The 19,940-nt window shown below is 37.0% G+C and overlaps 1 protein-coding gene across 1 annotated transcript; it reads left to right on the top strand.

Moving 5' to 3' along the window:
• Positions 1-8,082: 8,082 nt before the first annotated feature.
• Positions 8,083-12,447, top strand: LOC145053445 (Pseudouridine synthase family protein). The gene is made up of 9 exons (XM_079001492.1): positions 8,083-8,385; positions 8,799-8,904; positions 9,035-9,213; positions 9,383-9,528; positions 9,820-9,911; positions 10,670-10,968; positions 11,781-11,850; positions 11,964-12,023; positions 12,199-12,447. The coding sequence occupies exons 1-9, from the start codon at positions 8,210-8,212 to the stop codon at positions 12,382-12,384; spliced, it is 1,314 nt and encodes a 437-aa protein (XP_078857618.1). The 5' UTR covers positions 8,083-8,209; the 3' UTR covers positions 12,385-12,447.
• Positions 12,448-19,940: the final 7,493 nt, after the last annotated feature.

The raw sequence follows: 19,940 nt of genomic DNA, 5'->3' as shown, positions 1-19,940 counted from the left end.
TCAGACCTGATTTGCTTTCATTGCAATCAGAAGGGCCATAAAAAGGCCAATTGCCCTAGATTAATAGCAGCAGCGGCGCCGGCAGTGGCACCGACTCCAGCTATAGGACGGGTTGTGGATGGCCGGAAGGCCAAGTTGGAGGCTCCAGTGGTTTGGAGCTGAGCGTTTCAGGTGACAGCCGAGGAGGCACGCGCTGCACCTGATGTGGTGACGGGATCGTTCCATGTGAACGGTATCCCAGTTCAGGTGTTGTTTGATTCAAGTGCCACCCAATCATTTGTCTCTTTTGCGCTTAGCAAGAAGTTTCCGGAGTCTTCGGGCATGTTGGATTTCCCTCTAGAGGTCGAGATTGCGGAAGACCGGTCGGTACGAGTATCGGAGGTCTATCAGGATTGTGTTTTGAGGCTGTTCGAGGAACGTTACCTGGTAGAACCGGTTCCTATTCCGTTGAGGGGGAACAATGTGATTATAGGCATGAATTAGTTGAGCCCCAATGGAGCAATGATAGATTCCGCACATCAGCTGGATCGGATCAGAACCCCAAGTGGGGGAGAGCTGGTAGTTCAGGGCGAGAGGCCACAACAAGGACCAGCGGTATGTTCAGCAGCGAGAGCTAGGTGTTACCTTCTGCAAGGTTGCACAGGATATGTCGCCTATGTTATGGACTCCCGGGAGGTGGTTCAAGCGACAGTGGGCGATGTGCCCGTGGTGCGTGAGTTTACGGACGTATTCCCCGAGGAGTTGCCTGGAATACCTCCGGAGAGGCAGGTGGAGTTCAGGATCGACCTAGTCCCTGGTGCGGCTCCGATAGCCAAGGCACCGTATCGGCTGGCTCCTCCTGAGATGCAGGAGTTATCTACACAGCTGCAGGAGCTATTAAACAAAGGGGTTCATTAGACCGAGCAGTTCACCCTGGGGAGCCCCAATTCTATTTGTAAAGAAGAAGGACGGGTTGCATCGGATGTGTATAAATTATCGGGAGCTGAATAAGGTGACGATGAAGAACCATTACCTACTCCTGAGGATTGATGACCTCTTTGACCAGCTACAGGGAGCATCTTGGTTCTCCAAGATCGATTTGCATTCAGGATACCATCAGATGAGGGTCAGAGAGGAGGATGTGCAGAAGACTGCGTTCCGGACGCGCTATGGCCATTACGAGTTTGTGGTGATGCCCTTCGGGCTCACCAATGCTCCTGCCACGTTCATGGACCTCATGAACCGCGTGTGTAGACTGATGTTAGACTAGTCGGTGCTAGTGTTTATTGATGATATATTGGTTTATTCGAAGACGCAGAGGGAGCACGAGGAGCATCTGCGAGAGGTTCTGGAGACCTTGAGGAAGGAGAACTTGTATGCTAAGTTCTCCAAGTGTGAGTTCTGGTTGTGAGAGGTGCAGTTTCTTGGGCACCTCATCAACTAGAACGGAATTTCGGTAGATCCGGCCAAGGTGGAGGCCGTGATGAGGTGGGAGGTTCCGAAGTCTCCATCTGAGATTCAGAATTTCCTAGGATTGGTCGGCTACTATCGGAGATTCATCCAGGATTTCTCCAAGATAACCATGCTCCTGACCAGGCTAACAAGGAAGGACGTGGTCTTTCGTTGGGGCCCTGAGCAGCAGAATGCGTTCGAGACACTGAGATAGAGATTGTGCGAGGCGCCAATCTTAGCCCTGCCGGAGGGCATGGAGAATTTTGTTGTGTATTGCGATGCATCCATCTCGGGTTTGGGCGCAATATTGATGCAAAGAGGGCATGTCATTGCTTACGCTTCGAGGCAGCTAAAGCCTCACGAGGCGAACTACCCGACACATGATTTGGAGCTGGGGGCTGTTGTATTCGCCCTCAAGATTTGGCGTCATTACCTCTATGGGGTCCGGTGTACCATCTATACGGATCACAAAAGTTTGAGGTACCTCATGGATCAGCCGAATCTAAACATGAGGCAATGTTGGTGGTTGGACGTGGTGAAGGATTACGATTGCGAGATCCTCTACCATCCGGGGAAGGACAATGTGGTGGATGACGCGCTTAGCCGCAAGGCAGCACCAATTAGGGATGTATGTTTGGGGATGACAGTGGTCACTTTGTTGTTGGAGCGGATTCGGGAAGCCCAACGGGAAGCCATGAAGGAGGAACGTCAGAAGAGAAAGCGGATAGTGGGGCAAGTTTCCTCCTTCGACTATGAAAACCGAGGGCTATTGACACTACACCGTAGGGTGTGGGTGCCGTACCATGGGGGAGTACGCCAGGTTCTGATGGAGGAGGCGCACAAATCTCGATTCTCCGTTCATCCCGGGGAGACGAAGATGTATAAGGATCTTCGTTTGGACTATTGGTGGCCCTGCATGAAGCGGGATGTGGCATGGTACGTGGAGCGATGCTTGGCCTGCAGGAGGGTCAAGGCCGAGCATCAGAGAACTCATGGCAAGATGCAGCCGTTGGATATTCCGTTGTGGAAATGGGAAGACCTCACGATGGATTTTATCACAAAGCTTCCCAGGACCGCGCGGGGAGTGGATTTGATCTGGGTCATCGTCGATCGATTGACCAAGAGCGCTCATTTTATCCCGAGTTAGGAGAGTATCTCGGCCGAGAAGTTGGCCGACATCTATATCCGGGAGGTGGTGGCACGGCACGGGGTGCCAATTTCGGTAATTTCAGACAGGGATGTGCGGTTCACTTCCAGGTTTTGGAAGAAGTTTCATGACGATCTAGGTACTCGTCTTCATTTTAGCACGTCCTTTCACCCGCAGACGGGTGGTCAGAGCGAGCAGACCATCCAGACTCTGGAGGATATGCTACGAGCATGCGTGTTGGACTTCGGAGGTAGTTGGGATACCTACCTTCCATTGGCAGAGTTTCTCCTACAACAATAGTTATCATGCGAGCATTGACCACCCTCCCTTCGAGATGTTGTATGGGAGGAGGTGTAGGACCCCGATATGTTGGGGCGAGCTTGACCAGAGGGTAATGAGGAGCACTAAAGTAGTGCTAAAGACAACAGAGAAGATTCAGTAGGTCCGGAGCAGGCTTCAGACTGCTCAGAGTCGGTAGAAAAGCTATGCTAATAAGTGTCGATCAGACCTGGAGTTCCAGGTTGGGGATATGGTTGTCCTGAAGGTTTCGCCATGGAAAGGCATTATCCGATTCAGGAAACGGGGCAAGTTGGGCCCTAGGTACATTGGACCGTTCAGGGTTATAGCCCGGGTGGGCAAGGTGGTGTATAGGCTCGATCTGCCAGCCGAACTCAGTTAGATACACAACACTTTCCATGTTTCTCAGCTGCGAAAGTGCTTGGTGGACGACTCAGCAGTGGTACCATTGGAGGACATTCAGGGTGATGACAGCCTGAATTACATCGAGCAACCCGTGGTGATCCTCGACTGGAAGTCGAAGGATCTGAGGAAAAAGAGAGTGGAACTCATGAAGGTGCAATGGAAACACCGGAAGGGCTCGGAATGGACTTGGGAGCCGGTGGACGAGATGATGGAACACTACCCAGAGCTGTTTCAGGATCGAGCAGCGGACTTCGAGGACGAAGTCTAAAATAAGTGGGGGATATTTGTAGCACCTTGTTCTTGCTACGTATTTATTTTTATTAATTATATTAAATCTTGTATTTTGGCCTTGGACTCAGTGAGTTGAAGGACCAACTTGCCGAGTAGAAGCGGGATGGGACGCGGGGATTTAAGCGATGGACTCGACGAGTCAGACCCCGGACTTGACGAGTAGACACTATCTGGACAAAAACCCTAATCTGAGGGTTTGCACCCTATTTAATCATCTCTTTCATCCACCACTCGTCCCTATTGCTCCCAATAACCCTCCATAGCAAACCCTAAACGTTTTGGTGCAAGATCTAAAGCTTTTGAGTGATTGTTGTGAGTTTTGACCTCAAGGAAGAAGGAAGAGCATAGAAGGATCAAGAGGGGACTGAAGGATTCGATTTTGGTTCTTCATTTGCAGTTCATTGAAGGTAAAAAGCAGTTAACTTGCTCACTCATTTGTTAGATCCCTCTTAAGGGAGATTTAGGGCTTTTATAAGCCATTTTTGGTGGCCAACCATGTTTGCAAACATGGTTGGGGGTTAAAGCTTCTGAATCACGTCATTAAAGGGTCACTAGGCAGATTTGGGTTGCTTTTGCACCCATGAAAGGTCCCATGCATCATAGGAGCTTGTTTTATGTCTTTTTGAGCTCAAAGTCCCATGCAAGAACGTAAAGTTTGTAACTTTACGTGCTAGGTCGATTGTAGAAGCTTGGATCTATCTTTTGATCGAAGGTTGTACATCAGAAATCGTGGATTTAGAGTGTGGACGTGATCGACTCGACAAGTCCATTCCTGGGACTCGACGAGTCCGAGGCTTTGAGTCCCATGTCTGTTGAGGGTCAAAGGAACCCAGTTGAGTGTTAGAAAGGTTGTAACCGGACAGAAAGAGTGACCCAACGCATTGGACGTGATTTTAGACCTGGAGTTCATGGGACTTGACGAGTACTAGAACAGACTCGGTGAGTCCAATGCAATCTTCTTAAGATTGAAGATGAACTCGATAAGTTGTTCATACAACTCGACAAGTCGAGGACAAGACTTGTTCATCAGATGAAGGTGGACTCGATGGTTGTTCATACAACTTGGCGAGTCGGATGAGTTTCATGCGATGTTCATATTAGAGAGGAACTCGTCGAGTCGATGCCAAAATCGACGAGTTGAGACGTGGATAAGTACGAGTAAAGGGTAAGGGACTCGACGAGTTGATGGCCCAACTCGGCGAGTCGGTTCAACTTGAAGTTAGCTTTGATTGGACTTGGACTAACCATGTTTAGGTTTGTAAGTGCCGTGTGTTGACTTGAAGGTTGTCGTGTAGGGATCGAGGAGTCGTAGGGAGTCGACTCATGCGCCGAGGATAATTCAAACACTGCACGACATTGAGGTGAGTTACCTTCCAGTAGTGGTGGGTCTAAGGCCATAATGTCGACCCACCAAAAAGGGTTATTTAGAAGATAATGGTCTTTTTGATAATTATCTTGGTCTGGTTATGTGTTGGTTATGAGATTTATCAGGATGATATGTTATGTGTATAGTAGGGATTAGTTTCCCTGACAGTGGTCCTTAGGACCAAAGGGTAGGTCAGTACCCGGATATGCCTGACTGTATGTTTATATCTGTTGATGTATGCTAGTGGTAGGGGGTGAAATAGTCCCAGTTACAGGTTGAAAGATACCGATGATGGTTACCGGTTGAAAGATACCGATGAAGGTTACCGGTTGAAAGATACCGATGAAGGTTACCGGTTGAAAGATACCGACTATATTGTATGGTATGTGGTATGATGGGGGAACTCACTAAGCTTTGTGCTTACAATTTTGTTTTTGGTTTCAGGTACCTCTTCTTCGAAGGGGAAAGATCCAACGGTGTAGCAGCGTATCACACACACACATGGTTTCCGCAAGGAGTTTTTGGGACTGTACTTTGATTTTCATTACTTTTGATGTTATGGTTTGAGACACAACAATACGATTTGATAATGGGATGTTTTATTGACAATGTTTTGGCAAATTGTTTATTAAATTTGTTAATTCAAAAATGAAATTTTTGTCCTTGAAAATTGGGTCGTTACACATCAAGTTTTTGGCGCCGTTGCCGGTGAACGGTTCTAATAGTTATTTTAATTTCTAGTGTTATCGATCATTTATGTAGGATTTATCTTGCACAAAGTTACTGTTTTCGCTAACTAGTTATTAAGCTTAAGTTATAGTTTTTCTATTTTTAAAATTTTTGTTTTAGTATTCTGTTTTAGCCTTGAATTCATCGAGTCCAGTCGAAGCAACTCGACGAGTCCATTGTGTTTATAATTTTCGTTTTTTTTTCATTTTGTTCTTTTTACGCGTGTTTTTTTTTGTTTATTGCAGTTCGTTTATGGCCCGAGGATCAGGCACACCTTTGATCCCACCACTTGAAAACCTGAAATCAGCTCTTAAGAAGAACAAAGACAAAACCATAGAATCAGAGTACGAAATAGAATCTGAACAAGAAAGTGAACCCGATAACACCATGGCTAACATTGCAGACATGTCCATGGGCAAATGGAAAAGAAGGATGTGTGACGATACCGGCCCATGACTCGTGCAATCTGCTATTCTAGCAACTGCCAACTTTGAGCTGAAAGGTCACATACTCACACAACTCAAGGACATCCCATTCTTTGGGAAGGATCATGAAGATGCATACAAGCATCTCAACGAGGTCAACGGCATAGCCGACTACTTCGACACCCCTAATGTACCTCGTGAGACTGGTTTACTTCGTATGCTACCGGTCACATTTAAGGGAGCCGTGAAAGATTGGCTGAAATCACTCCCTCCAGGATCCATCACGACATGGGCGAAGATGCGTGAAGAGTTTACTGATAAATTTTTCCCTCCCTCAAAAATAGAAAAGTTGAAAAAAGCCATTGCAAATTTCGAGCAACAAGTAGGCAAGTCACTCTATGAGGCGTGGGAAAGATACAAAGGCTTTTTGAGGAACTGCCCTTACAATGATCTAAACATTCAACAAGAAGTCTCCATTTTCTATGATGGAGTGAACGTGACAACTAGGCAGCTCCTTGACTCGCAAGGACCACTCACGAAGAAAGCACACGTGGCTATAAATGAGTTAATTGAAGTATTCTCTAAGCACTCTAGAGAATATCATAACCCAAGGAATGACTCAACTCGAGGGGTGGTGAACTCTATTTCTGATGACATGGCAACGATGATGGAAAAGTTGGAAAGCATGGATCGTACAATGACTAAGATGGACCAATCCATCCATGCTATTAGAGTGGGATGTGATCACTGAAGATAGCCTCACCTTACTAAAGATTGTGATCTTGACGAGAACAGGAACCGAAAGTGCAAACGTGTTATTCAAGTGGCGATAGATATGATGAGGATTGGCGAAAACCCAAGAAGGAATGGTTACCGTATGATAAGTACAAGAAGGCAAAGGAGGAAAAGTATAGACAAAAGGTAAGAGGTTTTTATCAAAAGGAGGAGCCGATGCAAGAAAAGAAAACGGACTTTGAAGATATGCTTACAAGATTTGCAGCCACATCCGAGAAAATACACAACGATATCGATGCTGCAATAAAAGATCAACAAAACATGCTAAAACATGTTAAAAAAAACTCTATATACGATTGAGTTTTTTAATCCGGAATAACTGTCCGAAACATGCCTCCAGAATGTGTGTCCGTGACTCCGTGTTGTCACTTTAAAATACGAGCCTGGCAATCATACATAGATTCCTGTTTCAGACATTGGTACTTTAGAATGTAAGTCCAGAATGTACTAAAATTATTATTTCACCAAAGCTTCGGAATGAGCATCCGTACTCCGAGATGCTCTATTCCAGAGAAAATATGGTTAACAAAGCTCCAGAATGAAACCCTGACTTCGGAATGCTCTGTTCCGGAGAAAATGGACATTTTTCAAAAAAAATATTTATATTGGTTATTATTACTAAAATACTCATATGGGTTAGTTCACTCAATTTCCCAAATATTTTATATTATAATTATAAGTTTTAACTAAAAGATAGTATTACGCATGGTTGTCAAAATTATGATCTTGATCGTAGGATCGTACGATCCTAGGTATGAAAAACGATCTGGATCGTATACGGATCGTATTTGGGGTAAGATTGCAGGTAGGATTGTAAGATCATAAGTAAGATCTTAGAATCGAGATCCGATCTGATCCTACCTTTCCTTGATTTTTTTACCATTTTATGTCTTTTATCGTTTACCAATTTACCATTTATCATTTTGTGTTGTGACTTATGACTAATATTTTGAAGCTTTTAGAATTTTTGAACGAAAAATTGAATGTTTGAAATATTTTTCATGATTAAAAATTATAAATTAAAATTACATTTTATTTTGTGGAATGTTAGAATCCCGATCTGGTTTTCCAATCCTGATCTTATGATCCCGATCTTACAAGACTAAAACAATGGATTTGATTCAAAACTTAAAACTTTTTGTTTAAAACTCAAATTCAAAAGTGAAACACCATTTAGATTTGTATTTGTTTTCTCAAATTTTCTTTTGCGGGCACTCGGGCAGGATAGGTATACCCCAGAAAACACAGGGCGAGTTCCCCGAGTCAGAACACAGTCGCATAATCAAACAGCGAGCAACGGCGGAGCCGGAGCCCGAGTGTTGGATGATATTATCGTACCAACGACCGAGGGCGCTGGCTTTGGAATTACGATCTCAAATAACCAGAAGGACGTTCGTTTCTTCAATGGAGACAAACGCAAACGTGAAAATCCCCCAAACGAAAGATTATTCTCACTATAACCACACTGATTCTTGCAAGTCTTCCAGATGGACTTCTAGGTAATTCTCGTTCCTTTTTGCTTCCACAAAATCATTAGCATAACATGTCTTCATTACCTATTCAATCGTTTTCATATGGATTTTTACCCAAATTAAAAAGATCTTACATTAAATTAAGTCGAATTCTCTCCTCTTTTGAGCTTAATTTTCATTTTTGATTTATACTCTAAGCAATGACAATGTATGCATCTATCACATGCATGGATTACGCATTTCTTGTTGTAAGATTCATATGTAACGCGTATATAAGTTTGTCCCTTTATTACTCCTACTATAGTCAATTCACCCAATTTAAAAGGTCCAATTAGCTACTAAAGATTACATTACTTGAGAAAGAACATGTCGCATTAATTCCTATAGTCAATTTACCCAATTTATAATCTCTAATGATCTTCATTTCCTTGCTGCTGTAGGGAATCTTATGTGTTCATGTATGCCAGACCATGGCAAAATGTAATCAACTTTTACTCAGATGTAGTTAATGGTCGGATTACATTGCTTCAGTTGTTTGGAGCCAAGGTTGGTGTTTGATCCTTTATTTCTTACATACTTCTATTAAAGTAATTTACCTTTTTGTTTCTCAATTCACCCATTCTATATTCAACAATTCAACTATTTCATAAATTTATAATGAACAATATCTTTTCAGACACATCACATTCCAGATGATAATAGTCTAGGCTCTTCTGATGAATCTGAATATGTTATTACTCCATCACAAAAACGAGCTGGAAGGTGGGCCCGAATGAATTATAAGATAGTTGTTTCATATCATGGAGGATCTTTTGATGGATGGCAAAAGCAACCAGAGTTGAATACTGTTCAAGAGTAAGTGTTAATGTTTCTTTCTTTTTGACTTAATCTAATCCTGATAGATATATGATCGTTTTGTTTTGACTTGATACAAAAAGAATGAGTTAATATATGCTTTTATGCATTCAAACATTGATCATTTATAAGTAATTCATTATATTTTTTTGTTGACTTTTGAACTCAGGGTGATTGAAAAGTCTCTTGGGAAGTTTGTTGATGAAAGGAAAGCTGCATTATTGAGAGATAAAGGTCTTCCTCTTGAAGCCAATGTTGTAGTTGCTGGAAGAACTGATAAAGGGGTGACTGGTTTTCAACAAGTCTGCTCTTTTTGTATGTCATAACTCTAAAATATTATATTTACTATTTTCAGAAATTTATATTTTTAAAACAAGTTTCTTCAAAAATTTTTAATATGAAATGGAACAAAGATCTTTAGCCACGTATTTTCATTGAGTTGTTTATCAAAGTACAGTGGTTTAATAAGAAACAAGATTGAAAGTAGAATTCTTTAGGATGCTATAATACACAAAAAAATGAAATACAAAGCAGGGACAAGATAGTAAATTTAACCATCTGTGTAGCTTTCAATAGTTAATTATCTTCAATTGCTTAATTGTTTAGATACATGGAGAGAGGATATTAAGCCTCAAGATATTCAAGAAGCCATTAATAGCACAACACCAGGAAAGCTTAGGGTCATATCTGTTTCTAAGGTATTATTTTAAAAGATGCCATTACTTTCAATTCCTTTCTGAAAAACACCTTGTAGTTTTTATTTTTTATTTTTATCCAAAAAAACCCATAACTTTTTATTATTTTTCTAAGAAGCCCTCACCTTTTAATTTTTTCTGAAAAAACCTGCAACTTTTTTTTTGCGAAAAAACCCTCCACATTTGATTAGTTTTTTCAGAAAAAAACTGCTAAAAGGGCCAAACCGAAAAGGGTTAATTTCATAAAAGACCTTATATTTTGTGTTTTTTTACGGATTAAGCCTCAACTTTATTTTTTGCCTGAAAAGACCTTGTGTTTTTCATTTTTTCCGAAAGAACCCTCAACTTCGTATTTTTTTCCCGAAAAAAACTCTCAACCTTCTAATTGATTCCAAATAAACCCTCACATTTTACAAATTTTTTTTTGGAAAAAAACGACTAAAAGGGTCAGATCGGAAAAAATGAAAAAAATACAAAGTCTTTTTCAGGCAAAAAATAAAGTTGAGGTTTAACCCGGAAAAACAAAATAAATGAGTTTTTTATTTTTTATTTTTTTAATTTATTATGATGCTATAATAAATAAGTTATAGCAGTAATTTTGACACACTTGCTATAATTATATAAAATTTTCAAAACTAAAATGTTGTAAATAATAGGTAGAAATAAAAAGTAACATGCTATAAATAAACAAACTAACAAAAGTACATTGCTATTTCTTACATTTAACCCATCTTATAACACCAAAATATTAATCATTATAGGTCCCACGAACATTCCATCCTAATTTCTCTGCAAAATGGAGGCGATATTTATATATCTTTCCTTTGAATGATGGGGAAACTGATGAAGAAGATTCTAATAACCAAGAAAATAACATTATTGGTGAAAAAAGTTTTAAAAAATCTTCATTTGATGATGAAAATGAAAAAGATGATGAGGAAAATATAAAAAAACCAACAAGGTTTAAAGTTAGCAAAGTCAACAAGCTTCTTCAACAATTAGAAGGGAAATTATTATCTTACAAGATGTTTGCACGTGATACAAAACCCTCAAGAAACACGTAAGCTTTGTTTTTTGCATTAGATATAAGAAATAGCAATGTACTTTCATTAATTTGTTTATTATAAAAAATGGGTTTTATGCAGAAAAGTCCCATAATTTTCGGGAATTTTTTTGATAACGTCCTAAATGTTTTTTTTTTTAACAGAAACGTCTCATTATTTTAGGAAAATCACACAATCTGTCATTTCCCGTTAAATTAAAAAAAGGACTTTTTCGTTAATTTGGGCAAAATGTTAAAGAATCGGGATTTTTATGTTTAGAAAAAAAAATTTAGTACTTTATCAAAAGTTTTCCCAAAATAATGAGACTTTTCTGCATAAAACCCTATAAAAAATCTATCCAGTTATAGCAATGTTATCCAATTTTCAATGGTGTAATTGGTTACATTTTTCAAAATATAATATCATAATAAGAAACAATTGAAGATACAATGTTATAATTGGTTAGATTTCTTAGGGTTTTATATAGAAAAGTCCCATTATTTTGGGAACTTTTTTGATAATGTCCTAATTTTCTTTTTTTTTTGAACATAAAAGTCCCGATTATTTAATATTTTGCCCAAATTAACGAAAAAGTCCTTATTTTTATTAACAAGAAATGACAGATTATCGTGTAAAATTAAATAATCTCCACTTTTATGTTCAAAAAAAAAAATTAGGACTTTATAAAAAAATTTCCCAACATAATGAGACTTTTCTGCATAAACCCGATTTTTTAAGTATAATGTCTTGATTGGAAAAAAATATTGAAAGCAGAATGCTTTTTTTTTAATAGAAAGAGATGAAAGTATGATGCTATTTCTTGTTACAGTGGTCCTCCAACCGAGTGTTTTGTGTTCCATGCGCGGGCCACACAAGTAACTTTAACCATTGATGCAAAGGTACTCAAATTTTCATGTTTTATATGGAGGTAGTGTTTTTGGATGAATCCTATAATTAGAGGGACTCAAGTTGTCAATACTAGATTTTTACTGTTTTTCTTCTTTTCATGAAGAAAGGAGAATATACAAAGGCAATGTGCATCGAATTGGTTGCTAATCGTTTTTTACGCAAGGTACAAATCTCTAATTTATTCAATACTTAAAGGGTTGACTTATTTTACTCAAATAAGGAATTTCATTCTCAAAACGATAATTAAATAAATATATTAGCTCTTTGTAATAGAGAAAGAAGGAATTAAATTAATAAAGTGAGACTAATTTTTTTTTTTTTTTTTTATTGTTTAATAGATGGTTCGTGTGCTTGTGGCAACATCAATAAGAGAAGCGGCGGCTGGAGCTGAAGATGATGCGCTGATAAAATTGATGGATGCCACGTGTCGACGTGCCACGGCCCCACCAGCACCCCCTGATGGCCTTTGTCTTTTTGATGTTGGCTATAAAGATTTTGATTCACAAATTTGCTTAATCGTTTAAGTTGTAACATAATATTCAAATATTTTTAACCATTAATTATATGGAAACACTTTATCTAGACAATATATGAAAAAAAAAAAAAATAGAAACAACGCCCTAAAGTAAGCTATATATGAGTGTTGTTATATATCACTTGGAAAAAAATGAAAAAAGAGAAACAAGGTTGAACATAACAAGACAAACTTTTTAGCCTATTTCTAGTGATGGAGACGAAGAGAACATTCACATATTTCACAAAGATGGATATCAAGTTCGAGTTGTGGCACAAAAAAAATGCAATTTTGTCCTATTTATAATGGTTCTACACTAGTACTAGTCTAATATATGCCAAATGTAGTATAATGTATTCTTCTATGTCGTGTTATATCTTTCATAACAAACGAGATTTGTATTATGCAAGAGAAACTTCCACCAAATATTTTCGGTGACGAGAACGAGAGAGGTATTCCCTTCTTTTGTTCAGATGAGGGATCGAAAGTGAGTCTCTCTCTATCCCACCTTGTTCCCCCTTTTGACTAGTGAAAGGATGTGATTGACGAATCTTTTGTACATATATATGCAAGTAAAAGACTAGATAATTTATGGGGCGAATTTGGATGAATTGATTATCGTTGCTAGCTTAGATCCTTAGGCCAACATACAAAAGACGATGAAAAAGTGGAGGATGAAACAACGATTGTAATAACAAGCGATTTGAGCATATGGATTAGTGATGAAAGTGGGTCCAAACACGACCCGGATAGACCCGGACCCGGAAAACCGATTAACAGGTTTTGTAGGATCGAAAACCGGACCGATATATTGGAACCGGTTTCGGTTCAATTCCGGGTAAAGTGGGTCTAGAACCGGAAAACCCAAAAATATCAAAGTGGGTTGGGTGAAACCGGGTAAAGTTGGTCTAGAACCGGAAAACCCGAGAAAACCGGAATTTTTTTGGTAATTACTTAGTGGGTTGAACATTGAAAAATTTCAGCTTTGATATCCTGACTTCGGGGGACTGTAAGTCATTGAATATTAAAACAAAAAAATGACAAAATTATAGTCTAAAATCATGAACAACAAATTATAGTCTAAAATCATGAACAAACTCTAAACTACACGTTGGAAAAAACCTTATGATAATCCAACTTCAAACAAATTAGATATGCATGTTTTAAAATTTCACTGAATACAAAAAAAGCTGAAAAACAATTTTTTTTAGCTTTGATATCTCGACTTTGTGGACTCTAAGTCAATAAATATGAAACCAAAAATGAAAAAATTATAGTCTAAAATCATGTATAAACTCTAAACTACATGTTCGAAAAAACGGCATGCTAGCCTGACTTCAAACTACTTAGATATGCATTTTTTAAAAACTTTCAGAGAATACAAAAAAAAAAAAAAAAAAAAACTTAGGGGACCGTGAGTCAATGAATATGAAACATAAAATGACAAAATTATAGTCTAAAATTATGTAAAACTATCAACTACATTATAGAAAAAACCTCATGTAAATCTGACTTCAAACGAATGAGATATGATGTTTTAAATGTTTTATAGAAACCGGTTTCGACACTAAAACCAGGTGTTCTTAACACAGGTTCCGACTCTTAAACCCAATTTACCCGGACACGAAGGACCAGAAATCCGAATTCCCCGAACCCGGAAAAAACCATTCTTTAAAACCGGAACACAGACATGTTCTAAATATTTTGGTTTTAACGTTCCGGTTCTAGTTTAAAACCCCATCACTACTATGGATACCTTTGACACATGTGATAAATTACAAATAGTATATATAAATGAATTTTCCCTCTTATTAAATATTGTCTTCGAAAGATAATCAAGAAGGCGGTTAGACCAAGAGGTGCACTCCGGTCGTGTTGTGGGGCTTATTTGGCATCATCCTGACCCCTAGAACACTAGCAGTTGAAAACAACCCCATCAAACTTCTTTTTTCTTTTTTCCTTTATTGCACTTATATCCCCTATTCTTTTAGATTTATGGACAATTACCCCTTTTGACTCTTTGACTATTACATATTTTTACCTTTTTTTTTCTTTGCAATATTTTTTGGTCTATTTAATTAGCACGGTCCTGATAAAACATAGTATTTTTGTATCATGTAAATTTCTAGAGCTTTCAGCTAGTAAATATTATAACTTAATATTGTGCTTACATTTTGGTAAATCAAAGAACAAATTTCATACCTTTTACTTAGGGAAAATGACACTCTAGCACAATAAATTTTGACTTTGTCCCGGATTGGTCACTGAAGTTTTTTTTTTTTGTTTTTAATTTATTTATTTTTTATTTTCTATTTTTGTGCAATTAGTCCTTAAAGTTTTAAATTACCTTTTAATTACGCCATTATCCTCGATTTTAAAGGTTTAGCTGGTTCCGACGCTTCGTTAGCAATGCTGACCTGGAAGCTTCATCCCTCATGTATGACATGCCATCACAAGCTTATTAATTGAAACCCTTAATCGACACACTACCTTGATCCTTATTCTTGTAATCGAAACCCCAAAAACCCTAACATCACATATCAAAATTAACATGACAATGATGTTTTGAGCTGAAATTTGTTAATTTTGTTTGAATATGATCCTCGTTAGCTTGGATTTTGGTTACTGTCATGTTCGATTTTAGATGTCATGTTCGATTTTAGATGTTTAACTCCGAGGTCGAAATTAGATTCTTTAAATGATTAGGGTTTGGTTTTATAACCTCCCTTGAATAGTTTTGATGATCCCAATCTCAATATAATCATTCCATTAATGGATTTGAGGATTCGGGTGAAAACCCTCATGAACCTTAGAAAACCCAAATTGGGGAAATTACTATTGATGATAAAATGGGATTGGATTATATGACCAATATGATATTTGATAGCAAACAATCCAATTAGAATGCTCAAATTCATCCATGATGGTAGAATCGAGTATAAGCATGTACTAGTATTGATTTTGGGGAAATTGGAATGAAAACAATGAAATCCTTTGTACGCGAGCATTTGATGAATATATGATACTCATAAACATGAGTTGATACTAATAATACGATTTGAATGCAAGAACATGAATACTTGAATGATTACTAGTTGAATTTATGGAATATTTGGCTATAAGGGTATTTTTGAAAATCTATGGTACATAAAGATTGACATGTAAGAAGTGAATTGCATTCATGGCACTCTAGAGATGATATTAGAACACAAACATGAAGGGATGCTAGTAAGGTTCTATCTATAGTGATTGTTTTGGCCCAAAGGGCAACTTGGGAATATGAAATGAAATTGAGGATTCCATAGTTAGTTTAGGTGTTTAAAAGGAGATTAGATATGGTTTCATGCACTTGACAACATCCTCTTGAATGTTCTAACAAGTTAGGAAAAAGTTTTGTGGACTTTGGAATGTTCAAGTGCAAAACGGACTAGTTTACCCTTCTTTTAAGCACTTGAAGATCATTATGCTCTTAATGTGTTCAATGAAAACTTAATGGATTAATTGGAGTGTGTTAAGATGATAAAACACCTCTTAACTATGTGTGAGAACTCATACAAGTGATTTAGAATGATGTTGGGTGAGAACATTGGTCATTAAGAGCTTAATTGCTAGGGGTGTTCAAAAACATTTGTATCTGAAAATCCCATCCGAAATTTCGTATATCCAATTTCTTGGATGTCCGATTTTTCGGATTCAGATACAGATAGTCACTTTATAAGTTTTCGGATATTTTGGATATCCGATATCCGGAAAATATATAATTTTTGTTAATTTTGTTAAAAAAAATTATAGTTATCATTTTTAAAAGTTAAATGGTAAGAATTAGGAACATAGTTGGTTTTAACTAATGTTTTCTTTACGATAACTATTTATTTACATGCATAAAGATGGTTACGTAATTATTTTAATATATGAATAGGAGTTTTTATTTAAAAATATAATTGTACTTCATTATTTCCTGTAAGAGCCTTACAATTTCATTTTGACCAGATGCCCTTTGGTGAAACATGGGAACTTGGTAAATGCAAACATGTTTGATAATTCTGATTTCTAATTAGACAGATTTCTTTTGATTTTTTAAAGTAAACAAATACTTTATGGTTTTTAATTGGGTAGATTTTTTTAAGAGCGATCTCTTAATAAGTTCCTCTACGTTCAAGTCCTTAATGCACATTTATTTATATAATTAGGATTTTTTTTTGGTAAAAATGAAAGTAAGATGCTATAATGAAGAAATATATTATATACATAAATAACATTTAACTATGTAAGGATAGTTTAATTGACATATATTTTTTTCAACTTTTTATTGCATACGTGTAGAAACATATAACATTTATAAGACCACATTGCATTTTAATGTATTTAACGTTCCTTTTAGGATCAAAGATAACACATCCTAATTAATAGACTTTGGAACGACCACAAAACAACACTAATTAATATTTCCTAAGATGCTTTTACAAAGTTTGAACATGAAAATGTTTACATGATAAATACAATGATAACAATTAAACAAATATACGAATAACAAAAATGACTACAAAACACCATCCCAACAAAGGATCATATATTTTAGGAACTCCATCCAATTCGAAACACCAACCTCATCTCATCATCAAATCTCTTGCATATACAATTCCATCCAATTCGAAATGTCAAAATTACACAAATAACTAAAATTAAATACTATGCAGCAAATGAATAAAAGCAAAAACATTATAATACCTTCCTTGACGGGTAAGTTCATTTTTAAGGAAGGATTTTTGAGGTGTCGAGTTTTCTATAGCTTCACAGTAGCTAGAACATATGTTTTATGTCTTGAATCTAAGTCATTTAAAGAGTCATACTTCATCTCCTGTGGTTACATCCCATTTATGGGATAAATAATCATTAAAAATGGGATGCTATAATCACCAAATCAAGAATATATGTTTCTATTTCTTGTGTTTAGCTCAAACTTAAGAAGAGTTAGTTTATTATAGCATTCTAGTTTCATCTCCCATCACGCCAATCTCTTTAGAAAATGATAACATTTTTGGATTTATATTTAAGTAAATGTACTTTAAAATGTATGCGTAATTAAAGGTTTATACTTTTAGAATAAAGTTATTATTATTATGACATTGTACTAAAGAAAATGGGATAAAATTAGCAGATTATGTCATGTTCTCATTATTCTTTTTTCCCTTCTGCTATTGGTGATGTAAACACTTTCCCATAACCTAGCAGCAAAGACGTTATAAAAAGTCGTTAAACATGACTAAAGGATGAAGTGAAAAGATACTATAAATACTTTCCCATAACCTGTCATTTGTAAAATTTGATCTTTAAACTCATATTTTTCTAACACTTCGAATTATGTATGTATAATTAGAGAATTCTACATAAGCATAAGAACCTATTAGTTAGTTATATGTGTAAAAAATAAAAAATAGCCATTATTTAACTAAAAAGGAACAACACCTAGTATGTGTTGTAATTGTTTAGTGCAGTAAACAATTTATACCTTTAAAATACTTCAAATATTATATTTCCATGTTGATAAACATTATTGATGATATAAAAAATCAAATCCCACAAAAGTAAAATCTTCTAGCCGGTATCCTTAATTTTATCTTAATAATAAAAATGATGGGGAATAAGAAAAGAGTAACAGATGGATATCATCAATATGCATAACAACATTTGGAAAAAAGAGTAAATAGCATTTCTTGAATTATAGAACAACCAACAATCTTAAACAAATGGTAACTGCAGCCAAAATATAACGAAGCAAAAATTTAAAATGTCAAAGTAAATGAATTTCTTTTGAGGCATTTAATCGAACACCATATATGCATTCCAACATCAACAAGGTTTTGAATATAGAAATTACATGAGAAGTCGACCAATGAAGGGAAAATATAAGATTAATAAAAAAAAATTGAGCACATAAACGATAAGAAATGCTTTGCAAAAGATGTTCATCATTAAATCAAAATGATTTTCTAATCTTATGTAGATGGTGGTGTATTCGATTGTGATGATGATGCAAAGTAAAAGTTTGTAGAATCCTTGATAACAATTACTGGTGGTAACAATAACATGAGAATATAAATTTGAAAAGGATAACAATACAAAAATACATTGATAGATAATAGTATTTTGAATTCCTTTGATTCTAAATTGGATAATTATGGAATATCTATCAAAGATTAGTGGTTTCACTAATAAGGACACCGCCCCCTCTAAATTCCAAAAAGCTTTGGCGTGTGTCCTTTTTAGCAAAATCGTCCAAGATATGAAAGTCGACTTCAACATGACTGTTAGACAGAAAACAGTCTTTGAGTGTTTGCGGGCACCTCATGCTCAGAATTTTCTGCTAACTATCCCCATTGATGGTCTTGGCCATCATATGTCTCCTGTGGAGTACCGAACTATCCTTCGTTAGTGCTTATTCTTTCGCCTTTTACTAAAAAAAAAACTATCCTTCATTAGTGCCTCATGATTCCCCTATTCCCAATTGACGTATGCCCAGTTTGCCTCAAGGTATGTTTGGATACCTTTGGGGAACACGCAGTTCATTTTAGAGAGCTCCCTGGTTTCAAGTACAGACATGATGTGGTTCGGGATGTTCTCTTTGTTGCTTGTCGGCGTGCTGGTATTTATGTGAAGAAAGAAGTGTCAGTGAACTTTTTGATGGACCCGCATGATGGAAGGTTCACACTTAGACCGAATGACATTTTAGTCTTTGGATGGATAGGAGGGAAGAATGCATGCGTGGATCTTACTGGGGTCTCCCCTCTCGTTGGTTTGGGGAGCAGGGGTTTCACAGCAGGGCATGCCGCTTTGAAAGCCGCTACGTGCAAAGTGGTAAAGCACGAGAATGCATGTATAGAAAATCAACATGTGTTTGTACCTTTTGCATTCGATACATTTGGTTTTTTTCTCGCACCAGAGGCGACGGAGCTCCTCAATAGAGTCCAACGGGTCATGCATTCTATTGTCATATCTCCTAGATCCACAAATGTTGTTTTCAAAAGAATTGGTTTTGCCATCCAGAAAGGGCTAGGGGCGCAACTTGTTGCCCGTTTGCCTTCAATCGATATGTATTAAACTTTTATTTTCAATCAATGAATATAGAATAGATGAAATATATAACAGATTTAGAAAAGGTGTTAAATAATAGGCATAATCCAAGATCACTTTATAGATTAGCATCAAGAACCCTAAGTAAATTGAAGAACACTTACTTGGAAAGGATGATAACAAATGATGTCGAATATGATGCCACAGTTCGATTCTCTTTCTTCCCGTAATGGTGTCTATCTGATTTTCTGATGGATAGATAGATCATCCCAATGGCACTCATGATGATGGTGTGTTATAGGGAGTGCTTAATGTTGGATTAGTGTCTAAGTCCATAACTATTTTGGTATGTACTTGACCCGATGGTGCATGGTCCTTTTGGGTTGCCTTCACCAAAGCAAATTGATAGGATGAATTATGGAGAGAAAGGATTAAATATGATTTATTAATATATTATGAGAATAATATATTAAAGGAGAAATCATATTGTTTAAT

This window comes from Lactuca serriola, chromosome 5 (genome assembly GCF_051521515.1).
Source record: "Lactuca serriola cultivar US96UC23 chromosome 5, Lser_US96UC23_V15, whole genome shotgun sequence".
In the NCBI taxonomy this organism is placed as follows: Eukaryota; Viridiplantae; Streptophyta; class Magnoliopsida; order Asterales; family Asteraceae; genus Lactuca; species Lactuca serriola.
The sequence above is the reverse complement of the archived record's forward strand: the minus strand, read 5'-3'. Positions and strand labels throughout refer to the sequence as shown.